The 26,471-nt window shown below is 26.1% G+C and overlaps 1 protein-coding gene across 4 annotated transcripts in view; it reads left to right on the top strand.

The window, feature by feature from the left end:
• LOC136971413 (fragile X messenger ribonucleoprotein 1 homolog A-like) overlaps positions 1-26,471 on the top strand; it is a 100,722-nt gene that overhangs the window by 64,267 nt on the left and 9,984 nt on the right. For 2 of the 4 annotated variants that reach the window (XM_067265874.1, XM_067265872.1), the window contains 12 exons: positions 312-417; positions 1,181-1,335; positions 1,900-1,965; positions 2,595-2,688; positions 6,331-6,447; positions 7,518-7,691; positions 8,360-8,438; positions 11,083-11,192; positions 11,567-11,605; positions 16,941-17,021; positions 19,736-20,084; positions 24,851-24,964. In XM_067265874.1, the coding sequence (XP_067121975.1) occupies positions 312-417; positions 1,181-1,335; positions 1,900-1,965; positions 2,595-2,688; positions 6,331-6,447; positions 7,518-7,691; positions 8,360-8,438; positions 11,083-11,192; positions 11,567-11,605; positions 16,941-17,021; positions 19,736-20,084; positions 24,851-24,964 (1,484 nt within the window). The remainder of the gene's footprint in view (positions 1-311; positions 418-1,180; positions 1,336-1,899; positions 1,966-2,594; positions 2,689-6,330; positions 6,448-7,517; positions 7,692-8,359; positions 8,439-11,082; positions 11,193-11,566; positions 11,606-16,940; positions 17,022-19,735; positions 20,085-24,850; positions 24,965-26,471) is intronic. The other 2 variants (XM_067265875.1, XM_067265873.1) reach the window with 2 other exon arrangements.

Genomic DNA, 26,471 nt, shown 5'->3' with positions numbered 1-26,471 from the left:
GTTAATTGTAATTGTATAACTTTTATTTAAAGCTTCTGGTAATGCTTTTGAATATTACTGAATACCTAAATCATAAATAAAATTAACTTCTGTATGCAAGCATATTTATTTTGAAATTTTAGTTTTCTAATTATATTGCAATAGTTTATTAATCATCTTTTAATTGTTAAAGTAAATTTAAGAAATAATAATTTTTTTTTTTCAACGAAGAATTTATAAAATTTTAAATATTAATACGTATAAATTTAAAAATGTTTGTATCCCAATATCTTTGAGATACTTTAATAATTGTTTTTTTTACCTTTTAATAGTTGGCAACCAGAGAGTAAATTTCCATTTCGCAGAGTTCGATTGCCACCTTCCTCGTCATCCAAAGATGGTGATAAATCTGATTTTACAGAAGGACAGGAGGTTGAGGTATAATCAAAATTATTTTGTGTTGAAATGGATAATTTCATGTAGAGTTGTATCATCTATGCAGTACAGTTTTTACATCAAACTAACAAAAATTAACCAAAAAATTATATTATTATAATAATTTTTTGAAATGATGAATTTTAAAGAAGTGTAAAAAAAGATAGTATATAAATATATTATAATATTAACAGAATGTTGGTTCATTAGAATTGATCAAAAATTAAAGAACTGTTTAATATAATTTCTTTAATTACTAAATTTAATATAATTATAAATTTCCATTAGGCTATTAGAAATAAAAAAATTAAGAACAAAATTATTTCTTATATTTATTGAAATTGAAATTATCTTTCTAAAGACATTGCATGTGAACAATAAATTTTGGACTTCTGGAATTTTGCTTAGGTTTTTGTTGTTTTTAAGGACAATATAAGTAATAAGATAGCTATTGTTCAAATAGCTAACTTATTTTTTATATTTTTTAATATTGAATGTTGAAAGTTTCCAAAAATTAAGTCATTGCCTAAAAAATTCATAAACTGCTATTGTTTATATATTTAAATAAATAAATAAATTTAATATATATATATATTAAATTATTTGTGAAATACATAATAATATAATATATATTATATTATATTATTATGTGAAATACACTCTCATATATATATATTATATATATATATGAGAGTGTATTTCACAATATATTCTGATTTTAATATTTGAAGATGCTGAAAATAACTGATAATGAATTTTTAATTAGGTATTTTCAAGAGCAAATGAACAAGAAGCATGTGGATGGTGGCGTGCTACTGTTAAAATGATAAAGGGTGACTTTCACGTTGTGGAGTATTTAGGTTGGGAAACAGCATATACAGAAATAGTCGCTAGTGAAAGACTTCGTCCTAAGAATACAAAGTAAGATTCATAAAAACACAATTAATTCTCTGAAATGAAAATTTTTGTACTTTTTCTATATTGATATATAAGAAAGGAAATGATAAATTCATTTTTAGAATTTTTTCATTAAACAATAATTATTGAAAATTCGTATAAATTTGTGAAAAGAAAAATTTTTGATTTGCACTATAATAAAACAAATACATTTTCACTACATGTTATTGAAGAGACTAGATTTGACTAAATATAATTTACTTTAAAAAATTTATATAGTTTGTGTTGCTTGTTTATAATTTGAATACACACGATAGTTTTATATAAGGTTTGACATTGAATTTATTTCTTGAAACAAACTGTAGTAGTTATTAACATTTTAATATTTGATTATTAATAAAATGTCATATAATGTAGTTAAAATAAAAAAAATGAATTATGACATTGATAATTTGTCTTATTTAAGTACACTTTTTTTTATTTAAAAAGATATAATTTAATTTTAAATATGATTATTTTAAAATGTAAAAAAATCTTACAAAAGATGTTTGCGTATTTTTTTATTAATAAATATTCATTTTTATTTAGCCCACCTATCACGAAAAGCACGTTTCCAAAATTTGAATTGGAAGTTCCAGAAGATTTACAAGAATAGTAAGTACTATATTTTCAGAAAACATGTTAAAATTTTTATAGTATGTATTGATGCAAATGAAATGTACTATTATCATCAGTCTCCAAATTATATTGCATACAGAATCCTCATTATTCAACATTGTCAAATCATGATATACATTTATTTAAAAACAAAATTTAATAATAAATTGTATGGAAAAATTCTCTGATAAAATAGTTTCAAACACAAATTAAGTTTAAAAATTTTTATACTGTAATTTACTGATTATATTAAAGAAATTGATTATAAACAAAAATAGTTTGCTATTGAAAAAATTTTTGTACTCTGAAAGACTTATCAGTTTTATTTTGGTATTTTTTTTAGCTACTTAAAATTGCTAAAATGTTTTTCATTATCTGTTATTTGAATGAAATTTAATTTTATTAAAATTTACTTAGCATGATTCTTTTATAGAAAACTAATATTTTAATTGTATAATAAGCAGTTTCAGAACCATTAATTCAATTTTTATTTCACCTGTATCATACAACAGACAAAAGCAATAACTTTTTTATAATTAATTAAACTTTCAAATATAATTGCCATGCATAACATTAGAAGTTTTATGGTTTAATTGAATTATTAATATTCTAATTTTCTCTTTCAGTTCAAAAATGGAATCAGCTCATAAAGAATTTAAAAAAGCAATAGGTGCTGCAGTATGTAGGCTCAATCCAGAAAAGAATAGTCTTATTATAATAGTGAGTACATATTTATTTTAAAGTACATATGATTGAGTTACTAATTGAAGATACAATTATATATTATAAAATTAATTTTAAAAAATATAAAATTTTTGAGCATAATTAATAGAAATTTGTCCTTAAGTTTATAATGTTGCTAAACTTATTTAGGTATATCCTGCTTACCAAAAGTTCACATTTATGTCACTACAAAAGACCTATATTGGTACCTGTTTTGCTAACAAAAAGAAATCCAAAAGAAGGTTTCTCTTTTACAAGAAAGGTGAAAAGCAAAAATAGCATTTGGCATTTGTTTTGCAGCAAGCCATGGATGGTTTGCACAATGATGTAAAATGATCATTGTGCATTCTGAGCAGTGAAAAGTGAGAGGTGTCTCCAAGCATCTTCCCTGGGAATCATATTCAGCATGAAGCTTCTATATCTTTTGATTGTGTCTGTGACATCTGTGCTTTATCAGTTTATTTTATGCATTCATTAATATACAAAATTATAAAATAGAAAGTTATTGCTTGAGTGGGTTGATGGGTGTACAAAGTATAATATACAGGTATAATTTACTTAAGAAAAAATTAGCCAATCTTTTCAATAAGCGGAATATAGAAAGAATGGATGATAGTTATGAAATTATTGCAAAGGTGCGATTTAAAGGTAATCATGGATGATTTGATTGGCACTTTTGTAGCTTAAAGGGTATTTACTAGAGAGTACTTCTAGTGTAGTTTCAATAAATACACTGTACTTGCATTTCTACTTGTGTCTGTATTTTTATCATATTATTCCTGCTTTTATTATGTGTTAGCATTATTTTAGGTTTTATATGTTATTTGTTATGATTTAGTAAGTTAATTTTGAGTCTGTGAACACTCAAAAATTTTTCCTGTATAAATTAATGATAATTGCTTTTCTTCTCTGTGCCATTTCAGTTTATGAAAGGTTTCACAGAAAATCTGTAAAACTTAAAAATTTTTATTAATATTATAATTACACTTATTATATAAATATAGAATGTGTCTTTTCCAATCTACATTAATTTTTTCATAGTGAAATTTACTGTGTATTGATATTGATTTTCAAAGTTTATAAAATTTGTTTCAAGGTAAAATTATATTTTCTGTTTTGACTTTTCACGTTGTTCGAGTTTAGCATTTTAATATTTTAACCTTTTCTAGACTGTTTTCCATAAGTCAAGATCATCAAATCAGGCTTTCATCTTATTAAAAATGTTTAACATTTTCTAATAGCATTCTTTTGTCAATAATAATCAAAATTATTCAAAAAGTATACTTTTACAAGAAATGTATTTTCTTTGAATATTCATACACTTTTTATAACTTATTCATAAAAAAGTTTCAAAAAATTATATTTAACAGATATTTTATTAATCTGGGATATTTAAATTATCTGTTTACACCAGAATAACAAGCAAAATTCATGTTACACAACTTTGCATTTTCCCCCATCATTGATACTCACTTAGCTTTTCTTTTGTGATTTGACACTATCCCAAGAACAAAAACCAATTTTCTTGCACTAATCATACTTGACAGGATTTGTAATGAAACAAATTTCCAGCAGTAAAGTCAAACTTCAACTTACATTTTTTCAATTTCAACTACTAATTATTAATTTTTATATATTTATAAAACATTTTTCTGTCTTATAGCAGTAATGTATTTCATATCTTTGTATTTTTCAACATAATAGATAAGTTTATTTTTACAAGTCAATGACTTGGTAATATTATATTAAAGTTTGTTTATTACTATGAGCTAACTCTCTAAGTTAGCAGTTTTTCAAATACTTTTATATAACTTCTTGCTTTAGAATACATAAATTTATAAGATTTCACAAATAATACAGTTATTTTTATTATAATAAATGTAAAGCACAGAACGTCAGAAAATTAATAGTGTTTTAGTAATACCATCTAATATCAGTAAACTGAACTGTTTTGTGGAAAATTTTACATTACCTTGACTTGTCCATAAACTTAACCAATAAGGAAGATTCTTGCAAAAAAAATTAATTAGAAGTAAAGACTGTTGATCATTATAAAGAACATATCAGATGCTAAGATGATTTTATCCCAAATAATTCATCACAAAGTGGTACAAATCATTGATCTGATAGGTGAAACTACTGATTATGATAGAAAATAGATTATTGCAGGAACAAAAAATAAGTGATTGAATGCAAAGAAAAGTAGTATTACCTCAAATACTCTCTCAATAGCATGGGAAAGGTTAAATTTGTAATATATGCAGTCTTTATAATAAGAATAAACTTTAATTTTAATAAATAAATTAAAAACAACTTTTAAATTAAATATTTTATTATATTTTTCAAATGTGAAAATTACATTATTCATATATTTATAATAAATTTAAAAATTTTTGCAATTTTGTTCATCTCACTGTTTATTGGTTGTGAATTTGACTACTTTATTAGCATAGTAAGTAATTTTTAATAGTTAAATATTTAGTTGTTTTTTCTCTTTAATGATGATGACATAATATAATCTGCTAGGTTTAACCAAATTTTTAATTTATGTTGTTGAACTTATGCAAGATAGTTCAATTTATTTAAATTTTGTTGCTGACCAAACACACAAAATGTTAGAAGAATTTTATACAAAGATGGTGTTTGTACAAAGCACATCCAGAAAGTAAGTAATGTTTGGCTATTCAAAAAAGTAGGCAATTGAAACAAAAATTATTTAATTACCATTATAATCAGCAGGCAAATTGAGGCACTTATAATATCTTTACACTAAATTGAAGAAACTGTTTATAGAATTCTGCTGCTTGTGACTCTGAATTATTTCTGGACCTTGCAGTGATTGTTGTTTGTTTTCTGGTGTCACGTGGAAAATCCATGTTTCATCACCAGTGACAATTCTTTTGAAAAATTCATTTTTTCAAAGGCACAACAAAGTTCTAAGGCTGATCCCATGTGTTTTGTTTTGCAAATGTATGTAATCATTTTTGGCACCCATCTCGAACGCGACTTTTTTGAAGTGGAAATGTTTAGTCACAATTTCACGCAGTGAAGATCTTGAAATGTCAGGAAATTATAGAGAAATCAGAAATTGTGAACTGTCTATCAGAATGAATCTTCTCTGATGATGATCAATAAGTCTTCATTGACTAGGAATAGGCAGCTATTTCACTCCTTCTTATGAATGTTGTCCTTCTTCCTTAAACATTCTAACTCGCTTTCTCACCATACCTTCTTATCATATTTAGTCCATAAGTTTCACAAGTTTGCTGGTAAATTTTGTGTGGTCAAACATTTCTCACATTCAAAAAAATAATTGTCAATTGTATTTTATAACTGGTGGGCTGCTTGATTGTTTTGAACTAATGCTTAGTGATCAGGACTGTGAACATATAAGAAAAAAATGACTTGGTTACTTCATTCTTGAGTGGAAGAAGTAACTATGCATGAGTGACCTTAACATTGCCAAAATGCATGGAAGATATACATAAATGATACTTACTTTTGGAGTGTGCCTCATATTTTTGAACTATAACTAAGGCATATGTGCTAAAATATTCTGTTTGTGTAAGTTCCTAAGTGAAAACTTAAGAAAATTTCTTCTTTTTTAAAAATATTTTTTCTTTTTAAATTTAATTATAGGCTCGGTCAGAAATGGCAAAGAAAAGGGCCTCAATGTTGAGTGAAATGCATTTTCGAAATTTACGTCAAAAAGTATTATTAGTAAACAGGACTGAAGAAGCAGCACGTCAGTTAGAGGTATGCATTTTTCTAATTTTATTTGTAATTTCTGTTATAAAATTTAAAGAAATTGATATATTCATAATGATTAAAGTTTGTAATAATTTCCTTAAAAATATATCAAACACTACTACTAGCATATATCATCTTGAGCATACAAATGTTTTTGGCCTGAGGCCACTTGAGATTCTCTTTATGTATAAGAGCAAGTTCACTTGAATTAAAAGATTTAATAAATATTGCCAGGTGAGAGACAGTTGAGTTTCTATGCATTTGAAAATTTTGTAAAAAAGCCAATGACCAATAACATTTATTTTGAGTCCAACACATTTGAAAACATGTTGTTGGACATTGGCTTTCTATAAAATTTTTCACATTGTAGAAACTCAACTGTTTCTCACTTGACAATATTTATTTAATCATATTATGCCACTCAAAACTGGTTATACTTGAATTAAAAGCACTAAAACCTATAATCCAGCAATTTTTAGAATAAATGCAAATGCATTTTCACTTCATTGACTCCTTCCTCATAGCATGGAAGTCTTTCTTTGAATTATAAATCTTACTATCCTCCCACTTCCCTTTCTCTTGTCTTATGTCACCTCCCTCTGCACATATATACAGCAATTCTCCATTGTTTAACAGCTGATGATGCCAAGTTCTACATGGGTGAAAACATTTGCACTTATTTTAAAAATTACTGGATTATAGGTTTTAGTGTTTTTAATTTATTTGATTTTTTGAATTTGATCAAACTTCTTCTTATATCTTAAGAGGACCACTTAAGAGGCGAAAAACATTTGTGTGCTCAATATGATATATCCTGGAAGTAATGTTTGAGGCATTTTTAAGATGTGTTTCAGCTTTGGAGGAGATTTGATAATTAAAGTTCATTTAAGCATGTGTTAAAGAAATGATTTCCACATATCATTGTTTTATATACAAAATTTTTTTAACAAAAATAATAACAGTAATTAATCAATATTTAATGTTTTTGTTGTAAAAATGAAATACTTAAATGTTTCTATATTTAATTAAACTGATATTTTCAATTGCTATTTTCAATGAAATATTATTTTCAACAGAATACAAGGCTTCATTCAAGTTCAGGATACGTTGAAGCATTTAGTGTTCGGGATGATCTTATGGGTTTAGCTATTGGTGCTCATGGAGTAAATATTCAAAATGCTCGAAAATTGGAAGGGATTACAGGAATTGATTTAGAAGAATCTACTTGTACATTCAAGATTTATGGAGAAGTATTTCACATTTATTGCTTATAAAATTTATTTCACAATTATAATAAACATAAAATGATGGATTGATGATGATAATTGATGACATAAAATATGAAAATCTTTTATTTGAATTATAAAGTTATACATCTAAAAAAGTCCATAAAATTCAAATGCTTGAAATGTAAACATAATTAATAATATTAAATAATAATAAATTGAAATATTATAAAATATGTAAAAATTGCAGATAATTATATTTTCTAAAAAATTAACTTGAAATTCATTACTGAATAATCTTCATAATAACTGTTATGATCAACTTAATTTTTATTATAAAGTACTATAATAAAGTTTATGATTTCTATAAGATGTAATGCTTCTCAAATTATATTTATTTAAATCAAATCATCAGATAAATTTATCCAGTGATTTGGATTTAATATTTTATAATTAGTATGAATTCATTTACTCATACATATAAATAAATAAATTAATTAATTCAAAAAGATTTGATATGAAAATATAGTAATGAATATACTTTTCTAGGAAAAATTATTCTTGAATTGAATTTAAAATTAGTTTTTATTGTAAAGTTATTCATTTTGTTTTAGATTTCTTGTTTATATTATTTGAAAATTGTTTTTATACTATAAATTAATTGGTATTATATTTTTTATTAATCTTAATAGACTGAAGAAGTTGTGAAAAAAGCAAGAAGTATGTTAGAATATGCTGAAGAATCCATCCAAGTGCCTCGAAATCTTGTTGGTTAGTAGTTTGGTAATAATATAAAACTATATTAACACTGTTTTTGTTCAAGGATAATATTAGCATATTATGATGTGATAGAATATATCATAACATTTGGAAAGAAATAAATATCAGTATTCTTACTTATACTAAATATTAAAATATCTTTACAATTATAAATGTTAGATACATAATATGTTAATTTTATTTAATATATTTATAATGATTCCTATTTTTAAAAAATAGCTATTTGCAGAGGCAATCTATATCCCCACTTCTGTATTAATATATTTTCTCAGAGAAATCTGCCATGTATATTTTATTCTTTACTAGTTTTCAATCTGTTATCACCTATTGTTTACCTATGTGGGCAATGACAGTCACTTGAATGATCCAGAAATCAACATCCAAGTTAAAACTTATGCAATTTATTAAATATGATTTATTTGTAATTTGCCAGCAACTGGAATCTTAAGAGGTTTCCAGACAAGTCTTTCTATTTCATACTTTAACAGTTTTATTTTTTAAATATTTTAATGGCATTTTACAGCCAGATTTTGTTTTATTAAGAATTCTTAATTCAACAAAATCTGGCTGTAAAATGCCATTAAAATATTTTTCCCAAATTTTTCCCATAGAAAATAATGTAAAATACGATAATGCATTCCATGCCGAAAAATATACTCAAATATCTTATGTATAATGTTTATTCAAAGAAAATTATACAATAAACATTGTTAAGGAGAGTGAATTATCATCTTTTGTTCTAGCGCAGAATGAACCAACCTGAAATGCAAATTTGATTTGCAGAAAACAAAAAAAATCACAGATAATATGTTTGATAAACACACCAAAAGATATGTCAAATTCATGGGCTATGTAAAGGTTAAACTTAATTAATAGAAATTAATTAATCTAGCTAGAGGTAGACAGTTATGCTTCCATCTTGTATTAAATTTAATAATTATAAATAGTTAAATTTTAATTTGGATGATTCTAAAATTTAATTTGGAATTGGTCATTAAATTTAATACAGGATGGCAGCATAACTGTCTACTTTTAGTCAAATTAATTAATTTCTAATATTTAATTATAGCCTTTACATTGCCCAAGAATTTGGCATATCGTTTGGCGTGTTTATTATATAACGGGCTATGGTTGTTGATGCTTATATGTAATACGTGTTGGAAAAAGTTTGGAAAAATGTGTGATCACAAGTGACACTAAGATGCTAGCTGAACGAGTGCTAGATGGAGCATGTGCACAATCTGGGACTTCCCCTCTCCTAACCACTCGTTATGCAAAAATTTGCTTGCTAAGCAAGTCGGTTTTTCACAATTTATTGTGCTCGTTAAGCGAGGACTGTACATTGTATTATATACAACTTAATCCGATAATGAAAACATATGTAAAAATTATTTCATAACATTTGTTAATTTTTGCATTTTATTTTACTGTAAACATGGAATGGAACCATGTGCTTATACCTATAAAACAGATTTTTCTGTATTGCATATCTGGAAAAATGTTAGTGAACACCCTGCATAATTTAATATAATTGTCAATAATTTATAAGAAATAAAAATGTTGAAATTTTATGAGCAAGAATATTTTGTTTTGAAACATTATTTAAACTTTAAATTTTTAAATTTCAGTAACAGAGATGATATATGATGATGACACAGAATAAAATTTAAAAATATATATAATGTTTTATTACAGTAGAATCTACTCTGAATCTTGGATGTTATCATCAGTTATTTAATATTATGAGGACTAGCATGTCCTAAAAGATATGTTAAAATACACTGTAAAAACTTTGCTTTTATAATCAGATTTTGATTATAGTTTCATTAGCTTGAAGTAAATAAGCATGTTTAAGGTATCTTTCCATGTTATCGACTTTACTATGTGGTGATAATGTGCAATTATTGTCAATTGTTTTAATCAGGGATGGGCAACCTGTGGCCCGCATTTATATATTTTGCGGCCCGCGATGTGTAAAATGTGAATAAATATATCAATTTCCCAGCTTAAGGAAGTATGCAACAAAAATTCAAACATTTTCTACTATACACACATTATTTTCTACAACTTATGTATGTGAATAGTTTTTCCCGCAATGAATTTAGTAAAAATTAAAACAAGAAACTGACTAACAGACATATTGAAACTAATTTAAAACTAGCAGTGACGAATATTTAACTAAATATTTCCAATATATTACATTTACATCAGTTCCAGAAGCTAAATTAAGTATACCTATGCTAATTTATAATTATATATGAATAAATAATTCTAATTTACCAACATTTTTTCCCCTCTTTCTCTTGTATGTGGCCCGCATCAGTTCAAAAGTCTTAAAATGCGGCCCTTACATAGAAAAAGGTTGCCCATCCCTGGTTTTAATTATCATCTCATCCTACTTGTTGGCATTTCTTACTGCACTTCAATTGTTTATAATTGTTTTAAAAATGTCTTTTCAATGTCAGTTTAACAAAAACAGAATTTTCATTTATTGTGATGTTGTGTACTTATTCTGCTTAAAGTTAACATTTGGTTATTGTTATCAATATAGGCAAGTTCCAAAGTGTTTACAATAAGCATATTTTAATGTAGTCTTTTAATTAATTAATAATAATATACTTTATTTTTTTCTTAGGTAAAGTTATAGGAAAAAATGGCCGTATAATTCAAGAAATGGTAGATAAATCGGGTGTAGTTCGTGTGAAAATAGAAGGTGATAATGAAAACCAAACTCCAAGAGAAGAGGTATGTTTAAAATTTTCAAGCAAAACAAATTTTTTGTAAATTGAATTATTTGAATAAAAATTGTATTAATATAACAATTTTAAAAAATTTTTAAATAACATAATTTGAATCAAGAGTCATAATAATTAAACTGTTGTTTTTAATTATTTTATTTATTTCTTTTAAATAGATAATTGGTTTAAAGAGACAACTAAAATTAATTTTTAGAGTATATTAAGTATCTTAGTATTTACTTAAAGAAAATAATTTTAAATGTAGTTTGTGTATATTAAATTTATAGATAGATATGGATATATCTTAATTTATGTTAATAATATATTGTTTAAAAATTAAGATAAACAACAAATAAATAAGGTTTATCTGTTTATGTTCAGATTAGAGGAAAAAATGATACAAGAACAGAACAGACACTGGTATGATGTTATTGAATAATTAATGTTAATGAAATGTGCATTGGATATTTATGTTTTCTGTAACTTGAAAATAAGAGTTAGTTTTATTCTTTAAGATTTAAAAAAAATTATAATTAACATAGATTGCAATTATTTAATATTCTTATGGTATTTTATTTATTATTGAAAAAAAAAACACTCATGTAGAAAAAATTTTTATTTGTTGAGTAATTCTAACCTTTGTTTCCAATTTTTCGCTGTTGTGTGTAGTGCAGAAACCAATTATTTTAGTCATTAAAAAAAACACTAATAATTTACAAATATGCAACAGAATATCAAGAATATTTTATTGAAAATGTATTAGTAAAGCCTAACCTAACTGCCACACAAATGTTTTCTCATATGATTAGATTTTATATAATAATAATATGATATTGAATTGATTGATTTAGAAAGTGCTAATGCAGCTGTAAATATCAATGCAGTAGTGAGAACTAAAGTTGTTAAAATTTTTCTCTTTTTTAGATATTGAATTCATTATTAGTCACAATGCTAGTATATTCTAATATTCTCAAATTTAGGATGGATACTTGTTTATTAATATGTATATTCTGCAATTTTGCAAAAGAAAAAATAATAATAATAATAATAAAACTATGTATATGTATTTGGAATATGTTAGAGTAAAAATACATTTTTTATATAATTTTTATAACATTAATAGTACAAGTATTTACAGAAGACCACCATAAAAGTAAACCTTTCTGTAACTATGTTTTTCTACCAACAGTTGTATCACTTTTTAAAATAGTCTTGCAAGCTATTTTGCATTACCTCCTTGAATGCAGTTGTCACAATACTTTTTACCTCTTGCTGATTTGAATATGCATCTTTTCAGTAAAAGTTTTTATTTTAGTGAAGACATGAAAGTCAAGAGGAGCAGTCAGGAGACTGTACAAGTATAGGTATCTGATGTTTTGCCAGATAATCACCAACTAGTAGAGCATGTTGCACTGAGGCATTGTTACAATGTAAAATCCAGCTTTTTGTTTCTCTTATTGTATTACAGAGGTGACTAAGAACGGTAATCCATCACTCATTGTTAGCAAATCTACTGTCAGAAACATACTTGTAATTCACCAGATTTTTTACATCAGAATTGTAATACAATGAAGTGAAAAGGATTTGAGTGAGGCAGCATTTTGAATAAGAGCATTATCCTGTTGGAAAATAAAATGTTCATCCATTGCTTCATCTCATAATGGTAGAGGATAATTTCCCAACACATCTTCATAGTGAACTACCTTTGAACAAGGTGAAATGAAAACAGTAGTTGATTTTAACTGATGAGTGAAAGCTACCCGCATCAACACAGATCCGTTATCTTATACACGATGTGATAAAAGATGAGGTTGGTGCCAATAGTATCACACACCATCAGGGTTATCCAGATTAAATTTCTTTTCATCATTAAAATCTATGTGATTCCATAAATCTGTATGGCCAATGTAATGCATTTCAAAGTCCAGCTGCATTTCCATGTAGGAGTTTGTCAGTTTTGGCTGTCCTTGCATTTTAATGTTTGTGTGGATTATGCTCTTTTTCAGAACATATCTCATTATTGTTGGTGTTACAGGTAGCTGTAGTGAAACTGTAATCTGACTAAATCACATATCAGAAGACATAGCTGTTCACAATATTGCCCTGTCATCTCTGGCAGAAAGATATTTTGGTCTACCACAACATTTAGCTTTGCATAATTGTCAGGGTCTTTTAAGTAATTGTGAACTACCATCTTTAATCTTTGTAGTAAGCTTGCAATGACACATTCAGATTTTCCAGTCTCTGAATGCATATATTTTGCCATTTTCTTCACCTGTTAATGTTTTATTGGATCCCATTTTTACTGAAGGCTGAAAACACAGTATGTGGATGTATGCAAATTAGTTTACAATATGTATTGTACTTCAGAATATTGTAAAATATGAATTTTTGATCCTGGTCTTAAACTTTTTCCCATGCAAATTGCAAGCAATAATTTATTGTGTTTGAATTTCTTAAATATGAAAATAAATTTTTATTTCATATTTAATTTATGGTTATTTTAATACCTAAACAAGAAAATATTTACAGGAGATCAGTTAATTTTAATTGGAAGTTTGAAAACTCAGGTATTTTCAAGTCCTTTTTTAAGTTGAACTGTTAAACATTCTAGGAGTAAAAATATATTATGTTATATAAAGTCAAACAAAATGCCACATATCTCAACAGTATCCTTCCATAAGTCAAACTTGTTGGATTCTTCAATGCTGACTAACTGCAACTTGATTTATTAACAGTTATAAACAATAATTCTCCCTTTTCAAAAAAATTTGAATTTGTTGGCTGACACAACTTGAAAGTTGTTGAATCAAAATGGAAAACTACGAGGAGTAGGCATACTATTTTCTGTTTATAAGTTAGTTTAATTTTCAATACAGCTGCAGTGTCTCCAACTCCCAGCTAAATAGTGTGTTTTCAATTCTCTTTAATTTATAGTTTGCATTTATTGATGCTATTGGGAACTTTACAAAATAAAATGAAAATATAAGGTAAGGTGAATGAGAGAATAATTAAACTAGAGCATCAATAGAATAAAAATACACAAATAAATTAGTAAACAAATGCAAAAATAAATAATTGGCTAATGAAAAAATCTAATTTTACCTTTTCTGCAAAAACAAAAATTAAAAACTGAAACTGATATTTGAGTTTTGAAGCCAGAACAGACATAGTATATGGCACTGTGCCCAAATTATGTCCCATGAGCGAAATCCAGCCTGTGAACATGCTTGCCACATGCCTTATAAATGATATAAACAGACCTAATTTAGTGTACAGTGGTGCCTCATACTTTGAATTTAATTTGGTTCTATTAGGCCATTTGAACTCTGAATTTTTCAAAGTCAAATTATTTTTCCCATTAGAAATAATGGAAATTGAATTAATCCAATCCCAAGCCCTGAATAGTATCCATTTTGATGAACCTAAATAGCAGATACACATAATGTAAGGTAAAAATAAAACAATTAAATGTTTTAATGATAAATTACAATGAGAAAACAGTAAATAAAATAAAAATTGCATTTACTATACCTTAGGAGTGGTGATGTCTTGTATCTTAAGGTCATTATGCAGCTTGCTCGGCTTTCTAACAAATATTCTTGGAAATGATATCACTAGCCAATTGCTTCTCATTTATCCACACTAGGAGTTTTTCTGTTTCTTTAATAACATGTGATTTCCTGGAGGTCAGTGTTGTCACAAAAGCATTACTGTTTTTCTTGCTTCCTTCTCTTAAGGATGGTGCATATTGTCAACTTTGTCATCTTAAACATAGTCATCAGATCTGCCACATATACGCCGCTTTAGTTCTTTGCAGTAATTTCCTTTTTTACCTTAATTATCAATATAACAATATTCCTCTTAGGCTTCGTTACTTCCACACACTTGAATAAGAATGGTTATATAATGGTTAATAGGTAAGGATTATATACATATAACCAAACACTCCAAAAAGTAAAGCAAAAAGTACTGAAAACACACAAGTGTAAAGCAAGAGATGACTTATGTACACAACAGATGGTGTTTATTCAGTGAGTATATTTTACTGTTTTTATGTTCAAACAGTTCACTACCTGAACTGTTTGAACATAGAAACATTATTTATCATTCAAACTGAGCCAAATTTTTCTCAAATTTAAAGTTTGAACATTAGAATATTCAAAGTTGTTCAAAGTAAGAGGTACACTATTTGGAAAATAAAAATATTTTTGGCCAATATACTTTGACTTATGTGCAGTTTGGTTCACTAATTGAAAAGTTTGGTCACTACTGGAAGGCTGAAATGTAACCACCATGTCTCTCATTCTTATGAATATGTTTATGTTAGAATATATAAATTCAATAACTTAAAATAGTTTCCTTTTTACAAAACTGCTTACAATTGAGGATTTTTGTGTAAGTTTAATTTCATTTGAATTTTTATTTTAAACATGAAATATCTAAAAGTTAGATAGTCATTTTATTGCATTTCCTTGTTAGTTTCCTTCACATATTTATATATGATTGTATAAAATCTTGTCTTATTTTCTATTACTTTATCCTACGTAAATTAACTCATTATGGAATATTTTTTTAATTTATTATATAAATTCTTATTTTATATTTTAATCTACAAGGTGATGTAAACAACATAAATGACATTTTAAGACACTTAGCTACTATAAAACCCATTAATTTAAAACATAACTGCTAATACGTTGTTGCAATTAAAATCATGTCAGAAATATAAAATTTTAGTCATCAGTTATAAAATTATTTTGTGAAAAAGTTATTAAGTTTTAACTATTGCTATTATTTTACAATTAATTAATTCTTTAAATAGCATCTATAATTAATTATAAAATTTATCTTATTCTAAATATTAACCTTCCCTTATTTTCATCAGATGATTTATTAACTTTACCTTGTAAATAAAATTATCTTCCAAGAAATGATTTTGAGGATTTGTTAATTGGCTTATTGTCTTGTTTTTAATATACTGTTGTTTGTAGTAGATTTTGAAAATTAGGAGTTTCATATTGTTTGACAATATTATGTTAATAGGATGTAGTTAATCTTATTCCAACATGTCTTTGGCATCAGTTGTACTAAATCTATTAAAATTAGATTATTCTTGGATTGTTTGTTAGTAGTTGAAGTTTTTTGTTTTAAATGCAGTTAACAAATTAGAGTAAGGTTTATATGTTAATGTTCTTGGAGACTATGTAAACACAACTTGCAAATTAAGCATATTATTCTTTAAGAAATACATTAAAATTTTGAGAATCTATTTTTCAAATTAATAAATAGTCATCAGCATAGTTAATTTTTTGACTTCTTTCTTTACTTGGAATTACGAACAAGAAAAATTTTCATAATTTATATGAATTTTATACAATTAAAAAGAAAATTTGTAACCAAAATTTACCTACATCAAGGGAAAAAAAAAATGTTTGTAAATTTCAAAAAAATTCTTGTGAATACAACGAAAAAAAAACTACAATATAATAATTAAATACCCTCATTGTGATTTGATTTTTTGAGTTAGCAATCAGTTTTTTCCTTCTGTCATGAACATTAGTACGATATTTTAATTTTTAAGCATATAACAAGATTTATTTTGTTGTTATTGCTTTTATGATAAGAATGTGCTATTTCAAAATTGCACAAAATAAGATTACATAAATTACAATTGCATTTCATGTATTTACAAATTTATTTTAAATAAATGAAAAATTAATTAATTTCTTTTATCAAAACAATTTATTTTTAGGTGCCATTTGTTTTTGTTGGTACTGTGGAAAGTATATCCAATGCCAAAATACTTCTGGAGTATCATCTAGCTCATTTAAAGGTAAAATTTTATGTAAATTTTTATAATTGGATGCTTACTTAATAGTTATATGGCATAGAAACAAATGTTAACATTATTGTATGTTATAATGACTATATTTTGAATAGATGTAAATTCAAATAGACAGTATCTTTCAAAATATAATTTTAAAAACGTTTTCACATTCAATTATTATATTTATATAAAAAATAATTAAGATTATAATTTTATTATTATAGTAGTATTCTTTTGATTAATTTTTCAGGCTACATCCTAGTTCTAACTGAAATAATCTCTTTACACAAATGGAGATTGATTCTTAAGTTATTTTTAACCTTAAGTAAATAGAATGTTGTATGGTATGTGAAGTTTACAAGTAATATTTAACACATGATTAATACAATGATAAATTATTAGTTGGATATAAATATTGAATAGCATCATAAAATAAAATCTACATTTAAGATGAAAGACTAGGTTATGGATCTTCCTCATATTTTAATTGATTCTTGATGCTAACCAAACATCTTTAAAACTTTCTTTGAAATTATTGCAATAATTAAAAGAAAAAAGATGGCTCCACTTGGTTGCTAGTCTGATGTCATGTTTTTTATTTCAAAAAAAAATTGTTAGAAACATTATTGTTTTTTAAAACAATAATGAAAATTAACAGAATGATTACATGTTCCAAGAGGACTAAATGTTTTTGTTGGCATCTAATATTTTCATCACTATTAATCTGTTAATGCAAACTTTTATTATGCTAGACTCTTGCTAATCCAGCCATTCGTTGCACAGCTGGTGCCAGATTATCAACTGTACTGGATTACTGAGTGTATAGGCCTAAAAGCAATAAATGACATGACCTGTTGCTCTTTGGTCCTAAGTCTTTTTGGAGAGCTATACTGTTTGTTATTGTGAAATTATATACTGTTATACAGTAATAGTAAGTTTAATTTTCTAATAACAATAATGTACAAAACTGTAGACAGAAATGAAACCCAAGTAAACAGAAAAACAGGATTTGATGTAAAACTAATGGAAGTGCATAAATATAATTAAGATTATAATTTTATTATTATAGTAGTATTCTTTTGATTAATTTTTCAGGCTACATCCTAGTTCTAACTGAAATAATCTCTTTACAGAAATGGAGATTGATTCTTAAGTTATTTTTAACCTTAAGTAATCATTAATGCATGATTACAGTGGGATATCCCAGATAATTGAGAGGCTGGATTAACAAGAGTGTACTATATGAATTTCTACAATTTACTGTTCAGAGCAATTCTGCTTAGGTTACACCATTGAGTATTGTCAATATAATTAATATAACATTGTTTAGCTTTGTTAGCTTTCAGTCATCTGTTTTAATGAAAGTATCATAAAAATTTAAGAAATTAAATGAAACAATCTGTATAACAGATAAATCATTAAGTATGATGTTTGTTACTTAATATAAATCGGAAAATGAAAGATATCAATAAACAGTTGTTGAATTTCTCTTAGAATCACTTTAGTATATCATCATCAATATCAAATCTTGAGAATACTAAAGAAAATTTGTATTGAATTATAATGATGTATGCAAGGAAAAATTTAGATTTCTATATTTTAGATATCTATTAATGATAAAAATCAATTATTAATAACTTTTTAAATATATTTTGGTGTGTATAAGTTTTGTACCAACACCAAGTATTTTCTATAGCTTCACTAGCAATATCACTTAAAGCCACACCACATATATATTTGGAGAATTAAGATACAAGTTTTATGATAATAGTGTTACAAAATGAAAAAAAAAACTGTTGCAAATCAAGAATACTTTTGATCAAGAATTTTGAAAAATGATAAATATGATTGTAGTAAAATATTTATGCATAATCAGAATTTTGGAATCTTTAGTCATAGAATATCATTAAAAAATATTGTTTTAATTACTCATAATTTAATATTTACAAAATAAATCTTTCTTGGGCTGCAATTTGAAAAAAACTATAGACCTACAAATTCCCACTGTCATTCATCTGTCGTTCCTTAATCTTGAGAATGGAGTTAGATAGATGAAAGAAGATATCAGATATGGAAACCTTAGGGGACAGGATGACCTGATTAAGTATATATGAATTTCTGATGCAAACCAATGTCACATTATTTCAATCCAAAACTTTTCTCCTGAAAGCAGTTAATAGAAGACTGGCACAACTCGTTGTTAAAGGAAAAATATGTACAAGTATAAGACACTACAGTTCTAATTTGAGGTGGAGAGCATATATTTTAAATTAAAAATATGATTAAAAATTGCAGCTTGGCATTGTGACAATGTCACAATAAATAATTGCTCATTTCCTGTTAAATTTTTGTTAGGCTGAATTAAACTTAATATGAATCTGTGAAAGGCATTCATTCAATGTTAATATTGATAAGTTTTTAACAAATTGAAATTTTTCAGTTATAAGTGTGTTCATATTAAGTAATCATTTTAATTATATATTATAGTATATATTTCTTATAACTGCATATGTATAGTTTTAGACTTACAATTCATCTTAGTTATTTAGTTGTAGTTTTTATAAAAACCTTATCAGTAGAACTGTATCAGAAAATATAATATACAATTATCCAGTTAGTGATAAGAATTTATATTGGAAGATTTAAATATTTTAGGTTTTGTAATTTATTTTGAAATTTAATAGTAGAATAGTAGTAGTAATGTTGTAAATATTTTGTAGGAAGTGGAAAAACTTCGACAAGAAAAACTGGAAATTGATCTTCAACTAAGGACACAAATGGGATCTACTCAGAATTTTCCAGTACCTCGGCGAAGTGGTCCAGAGAGAAATTTTAACTCTGATTTTGAAGGAAGTCATCGAGGTCGTGGAATGGGTGGCCCGCCTCGAGGTCGAGGACGTGGTGGTGGACCTGGAATGGGTCCCGGACGCCGATGGGGTGGTGATAACCGCTACAACAGTAACACTAGTAATCATCCTCATACTCTTAGTGATTATATTCCTAATGTGGATAAACAGTTTAATTCTGGGCAACAACCTCAACGTGTTAATTCTGCAGGCAATTTGCGAGGTAGGGATAGGATTGGTGGTGGAAGAAATATTTTAAACAGAAAATAGACATTACCAAAATAATCTGCAAATAAAAAGTTTTGTTCTTAAATGCATTTTGCTTATTATGCAGTTTGTATTTAAAATACTACAGCCTTAATTTTATAACTGTTTTTCATTTATGTTTCTTTTAAACAATACACTATTATTTTACAAAAACTTCATTATTTAATACAATGCTATTTTGTAAAGATTAGATTACTTATGTTTGCTTGTAAAATTGTTTAACTTGCTTTTCTGAATAATTACTAATCTCCACCTGCATTTTACATTTTTTAATTTAATAGTATTATAATTTTATCATAACTCTTAAAATTATAATTTTATTAATGATAAAAATCAATTATTAATAATTCTTATGAAGAACAAGTTATAAGCTGTTTTATTTTAACTGAAAAAATTTACTTCTGTAGTAAAAAATATATAGAATGGTTGTGATTTAAATCTAAGTTTCTAGTCTTCCATAAAAGTGAATGAAGTTTTTACTTATATGGTAAAAAATAAAATATTAATTTTTTTTCCTCTGTAAAATTTAATTAGTATTCCATTTTTTGTGATTTTTCATGCATTTTTACTATAATTTATTTTCATTTTTATGTTATGTTAAATTCCAGTGAAAGCAAAATTGAAATTATCTAATATACAATAGATTGTAATCTGTGATATATCTTAGTCATATATAAACTTACCATTTTTACTTTATTTTTAACTTTTGTCATGTTAAAACTCATATGACAGCTATGTTTTGTTATTTTAAAGCAATTTTTTCATCATACTTGTATCTTATTGAAAGTACAAATTTTGTTGCAGCTTTTGTCTGATTATGTACTGTGTCAATTTTGCATTGTGTTGCATTCATTATAATATGATTCTTATTTTATTTAAGATATTGTCATAAAATAACTGGTAATGTTTTCACAAAAGAAAGTTTTTGTCACTAACATGGTCTGTTGAATGTACCAGATTAATGATAACTAATTAACTAGTCTTAATCATTGCCAAATTGAGGGCTTAGTTGTTATCATTCCCAAAAAAATCCTATAGTTAAAGTTTTTAATCAAGATCTGCTCTAAAATAAGAATAGAGCAGATATGAAAGGGTCAGCAAATAACACTGTTTAATGTACAGTAAATTATATTTGAAAAACCTGAGCTTGTCATTTTATAGATTCTCATAATTTTTCCAAATATCTATTTTTTTTATATTGAGGTGTTCTTCCTCATGTTGTAATAAAGCTGCAATATTTATAATGTGTGAACGTGTGCTTTTTTTATGGTTTTTGTCTTTTACAGATTTTTATGCCAAATTTTTTTTTTGACCCTTTCATCCCTGCTTTATCTTTAATTTAGGTTTTTATTTAATTTAAAGTAATTTAGAATAGCTAATTTAAATTTGCTTTGTGCAAAGTTACTTTTGTTAATTTTAATAATTGATTTTCCACAATATTCAAAATTTACGAAACACGTTATAAAATACTAATAACAGGGCTGAAAGGGTCCTCAAAGTAGAAGATGATATGATTTAAAATTTAATTTGAAATTTTGAAAAAAATATATAAAAAACAAATGACCTTTATTGCTAGTCTCCATATAAGGAACTTCATAATCAGGTAAGCTATTTCTTTCAGCCCTGTTATTTATTGAGAACATCAGAATAAAATTTAATAACTATATGTTAATATTTAATTAATTTCAAATTATTTGAAATTGAAGTCTCTATTAATTGGTACTTATTAAAAAAAATAATTAAAGGAAAATTTAAATCATACTTTTTATTATGATGAATACTTATTAACATGTTCAGTGCCAAAGATATTGTGGAAGTCTGACACTGCTTCATTCCAATATACTGATGATCTGGTGTTTTCAAAGTTTGATTATATTATCACTTGGAAATTTTAACCTTTGTTTATAAGAAAGTTTATTTTTGTCATTATTATGCCATTTTAAAGAATATATTTCATTCATTGATCTTGTATTGGCAATATAGCATTCTATGTATTAATTTTTTTATTGGTACAAACAGCACCTCACCATATTTTTGTTGAAAAAAAGTGACAGAAAAAATTCTTTTGACATTTTTAACATACATATATTACATGATTAAACAAAAAAATAAAATTTGGCATATTCTAGGGAAATTGTTTTTATACTAGCATTGAACATGTTAATAGAGCCTTAATGTAAAAAGACTCAGCAATTTTAAAGTAACTGATATGCAATAAAGTTCATGCTTTTCATATTCAATATCATCATTGAATATAGTTTTTTTAATTTTTGTAGTGTTTAATTTTTATGTAGTAAAACTGATTTGAATTCTCCTGAGCATAAAAATTTCATTCTGAATCTTTTTACTATTGGTATTTACATTATTTAACCAAAAACATCTTGTTTTTTGTTCAGTAGTATTTCAGTGTTCAGTACTCCAAAGTATTTTTATTCTGATAAATAGATTGAGTTAAACAGTAATAGTTAAATTACAGATAATTATTATTATTATTTGATTTATTAATGTGTTACATTTTATTATTCAACTAAATTGTTAAATATTAAGAATTTAAAATATTTTTTTGAAGTTTTGAATAAAAGAGAGGATGTAGTATGTGTGTATATATGTATATAATAAATGATTATAATTAAAGTATACCTATTTCATACTTTGTAGAGAGAGAAATGCAACTAAATCTGGTTTAGTGTCATTTTATAACACACATCTTTGTGTTTCGTTAATGTACAGTAGAATCTCATTTTAATGGATTAACTGATTTTTTCGGGTCCTGGTAAATCAATGTAATTTTACTTCTTTTTAGTGGATCTGTCAGCAGATTGAGAAGATTGAGGAGGAGCCACCTAGTAAACATTCTGATGCTGGTCCTAGTGTAGTGCTGAAATTTAGCAAGACTATCAAATCCTTCCAAGTCATGAAGACCTTTCTGCTGAGTTTCAGCATAATAAACAAGCTGTACCTGACATTGCTAGTATTGAGCCACTGTTGTATTTAATAGGTAGAAAAGTGGCTTCAAAACAAATGAAGATGGATAAGTTTTTTAACAAATTGCAAAGTCAAATGAAACACTAATTACAGTATATACATTATACAGTATGATCACAGTATATATGTTATGGATAAAGTGTTTAATATAGGTATTATGAATAATAACCAACAAAATCGGGCATTGTAACAAATTTTCAATACTTTCTCAAATTGATTGGTCATTATGAATACTGCTATCACCTAGTCAGGCAAAGTGGTGATAATACATTGAGGAGTGATCATCTGACATACACTAGCCAATCAGCACTCACATCTTAGTTGTGCATTTGTATTGTGTTTAGTACCGAATTTGGTGGTGGTTGCAGCTGTTTGTGCTTTCAACGGATTCTTCCCGGAGGGGAGCCACCGGCAGGCCGCCAATTGTTTAACATCACTAGTTATTTATTCACATTAGTTCTTGAACATATGTATCAATAACTAGTATATATCAATATCTAGTGACGTTAAACAATTAGTGGCTCCCCTCCAGGAGGAATCCGCCAGGAGCACAAACAGTTACGACCACCACCATAATAGTGCACATAGGTAAAATTTTATCATTTAATTAATATAGTTCATGTAATCTTTTAAAACTAAGTACTATTTTCTTTTTAAAATACTTCACAAAAGATAAATATTTCTAAATGAAACAGGTGGAGTTTCTTTAATCAAATTTAAAATGTCACACAATTTAAAATTCGGTACTCAACGCGATACAATTGGCAACTCAGAGTGCCGATTGGCTAGCATATGTAGGATGATCACTCCTCAATGTATTATTATCACTTTGCCTGACTAGGTGATAGCAGTATTTATAATGACCAGTCAATTTGATAAATTAATCAATATTTATCACACTGCGCGTCCTTTTTGGTCATTATTCATAATGACTGGGCATTTTGAATAATGCTCGATTAATCACTCTGTCCAAAACATATACACTTTCTGTCAGCTTTGTTGTGCACATGTACAGCATTATATACAATCTTTTAACATGGGTATTTTTATAGAATAAAGTAGAGAGATCTCAAGAGACTGATTAATTTCAAGTACTGGTATTTATTTATTATATGTAGATGGTTAAAAAAACGGGAATTTTTTCAAATAATGGATATTATTTTGGGTGTGCGGGAAATCTTTTGTTCATGATATAACAGATGCTCAGAACAATGGATAATTTTTAGCAGCCCAAGCAATCCATTAAAAGAGATTCTACTGTATTTACTTTCAGAAAATATTTCCATTGCAAATATTTATTAATTCATTGTCCATTTTTGCATGATAAATAATCTGCTCCACAGTAGATAAGAAATTTCTTATTCAGCTGCTTCACTTACTAAAATTTTCAGATTTTATTGATTCATTCTATGGATGTATTACATTAATGTATTATTTATATCCTAATTTATTATAATAATTTTTATTTAATTATGGTATGTGTAATTAAATATAAAAAATATAAGAAAAATAAAGTTAGTTTTATTTTTAAAAAAAGTTAATTTTATAGTGTGATTATTTTTTCTATAAAAGTTGAAATATCTTAAGTACTATTTTAATTACAACTCTGAATTTTTAAAGTTTTTGATCTGGTTAACTTTCATGTTGCCAATGAAATTATTTCTTTTAAAACTTTTATTAATAAGTGAAATATAAGATCATATTTTAATTATTTAAAAATAATGATAATTTGTTTAGTTTCAGATCTTCCACCTCGTCAGAGAGGCAGAAATGATCGCCGTCGTGTCACAGATGAAGATGAATCTGTGCTTGACAGTCATGAGGTCTCGAGTGTAGCTAGTATGGATCAAGGTAAAAAACATTTTTTAATATACTTTTAAATATAAATGTTGTATGTAAATAATTATTTTATTCATATTATAAACTGTTTAATTAAAATGTAATGCCTGTCTTAATGGTACATATTCTAAATAAATACAGTAAACTTAAAATTTAATTTCTCATAGTTATTTTTAATTTATGATTAAATATATTTTTAAACAGTGCAATCATGATACTTTCCTATTTGTGGATTCTTAAAATTTTTACATTAATTAAATTATACCAATTAAGGATGATCAGTTTATGATAAAATGCTTTGGTTCAAGAATTTCATAATCTATTAAATTTAGTAATTAGGATCAAAGTATTTCTTACAATTTTATCAAGTGATATTGCATATAGAAAAAAGTGGGGGAATGAAATAAATCTGATTATCAAAAGAGTGTCTGAAGTGAGATAATTTCAACTTTCTTAAAATTAATTTTTTCCTGCAAAATCAAGTTATAGAAAATTCAAAATTATATTTTTTGTTAGATATCTAATTCAATTTTTTCAGTTGTCAAAACAGCTCTGCTCTGTTGCATTTTAACACAAGTTTTATTTACATAAATTATTGAATGTTCAAATATTCCCCAGTAACTTAGAATTTTGTGTTTCTTGTTGTGCAAGGAATGATTATTTAATTTGTAGAATTGTTTCCATACAAATTTCTGCAAAATGTATTAGTTGTACTCTTTCTAAAGCTTTGTGACCAGCCTCAATAGGTGTTGATTACTTCCTATCAGTCTCAAGTTTGTTTGGATGTCTTCATTTAATAGTCTATTATTGATGATGCTTTTGAGACTTATTATTGAATTCACAGAAGAGAGGTCTGCAATTTGTTATTGTGTCAGTTGTGGTTTAAGTGCTTTTGAAACACAAAGAAATGAATGAGACTTACAATGATGGATGTCTCAAGAAAACTGCAGTATTTAAAGGTGATGGGACGATACCAAAATTTCTCCTGATTCCAGTTCTGCCGAAAATGCCCAATTTCGTTTCTGATTCTTTTGAATATAGTACTAAGTTTATTTTAGTTTGGAAAAATTTACGATTTGCATTACGAGCATGGTACATTCAGTAATTAATAAACATTGAGCTGAAGAATGGAAAACAATTGGGAAATCCAGAATCAATCTTTTGAAAGAAATGTGAAAATTCTTCATTTATAAGTGAATATGCATGTTTTATTGTGTACTAGAAAATAAATTTGTAATCTTATTTTGGATAAAGTTAATACTGCAACACTATCCCCAAAGAAATTACAACTAGTTAATTCACTTTTACTCAAAGAACTATCCCATCATGTCATGTTGGGTCACCATCTGTAAATAATTTAACTGTCGTATTTAATACTAAATGAGGTTTGGCAAATGAGTTGAACAAATATCATCATGAGTCAAATAATTTTTGAATTCATTCACTTATGCCATGAATATCTAGACCAACTCATCTAAAAAAATCAATTTTTAAAACTCAAAATGGCATTAAACAGCAC

The sequence above is a fragment of the Centruroides vittatus genome, unplaced genomic scaffold (assembly GCF_030686945.1).
Source record: "Centruroides vittatus isolate TY-2023 unplaced genomic scaffold, ASM3068694v2 contig_250, whole genome shotgun sequence".
NCBI lineage: Eukaryota > Metazoa > Arthropoda > Arachnida > Scorpiones > Buthidae > Centruroides > Centruroides vittatus.
The sequence above is the reverse complement of the archived record's forward strand: the minus strand, read 5'-3'. Positions and strand labels throughout refer to the sequence as shown.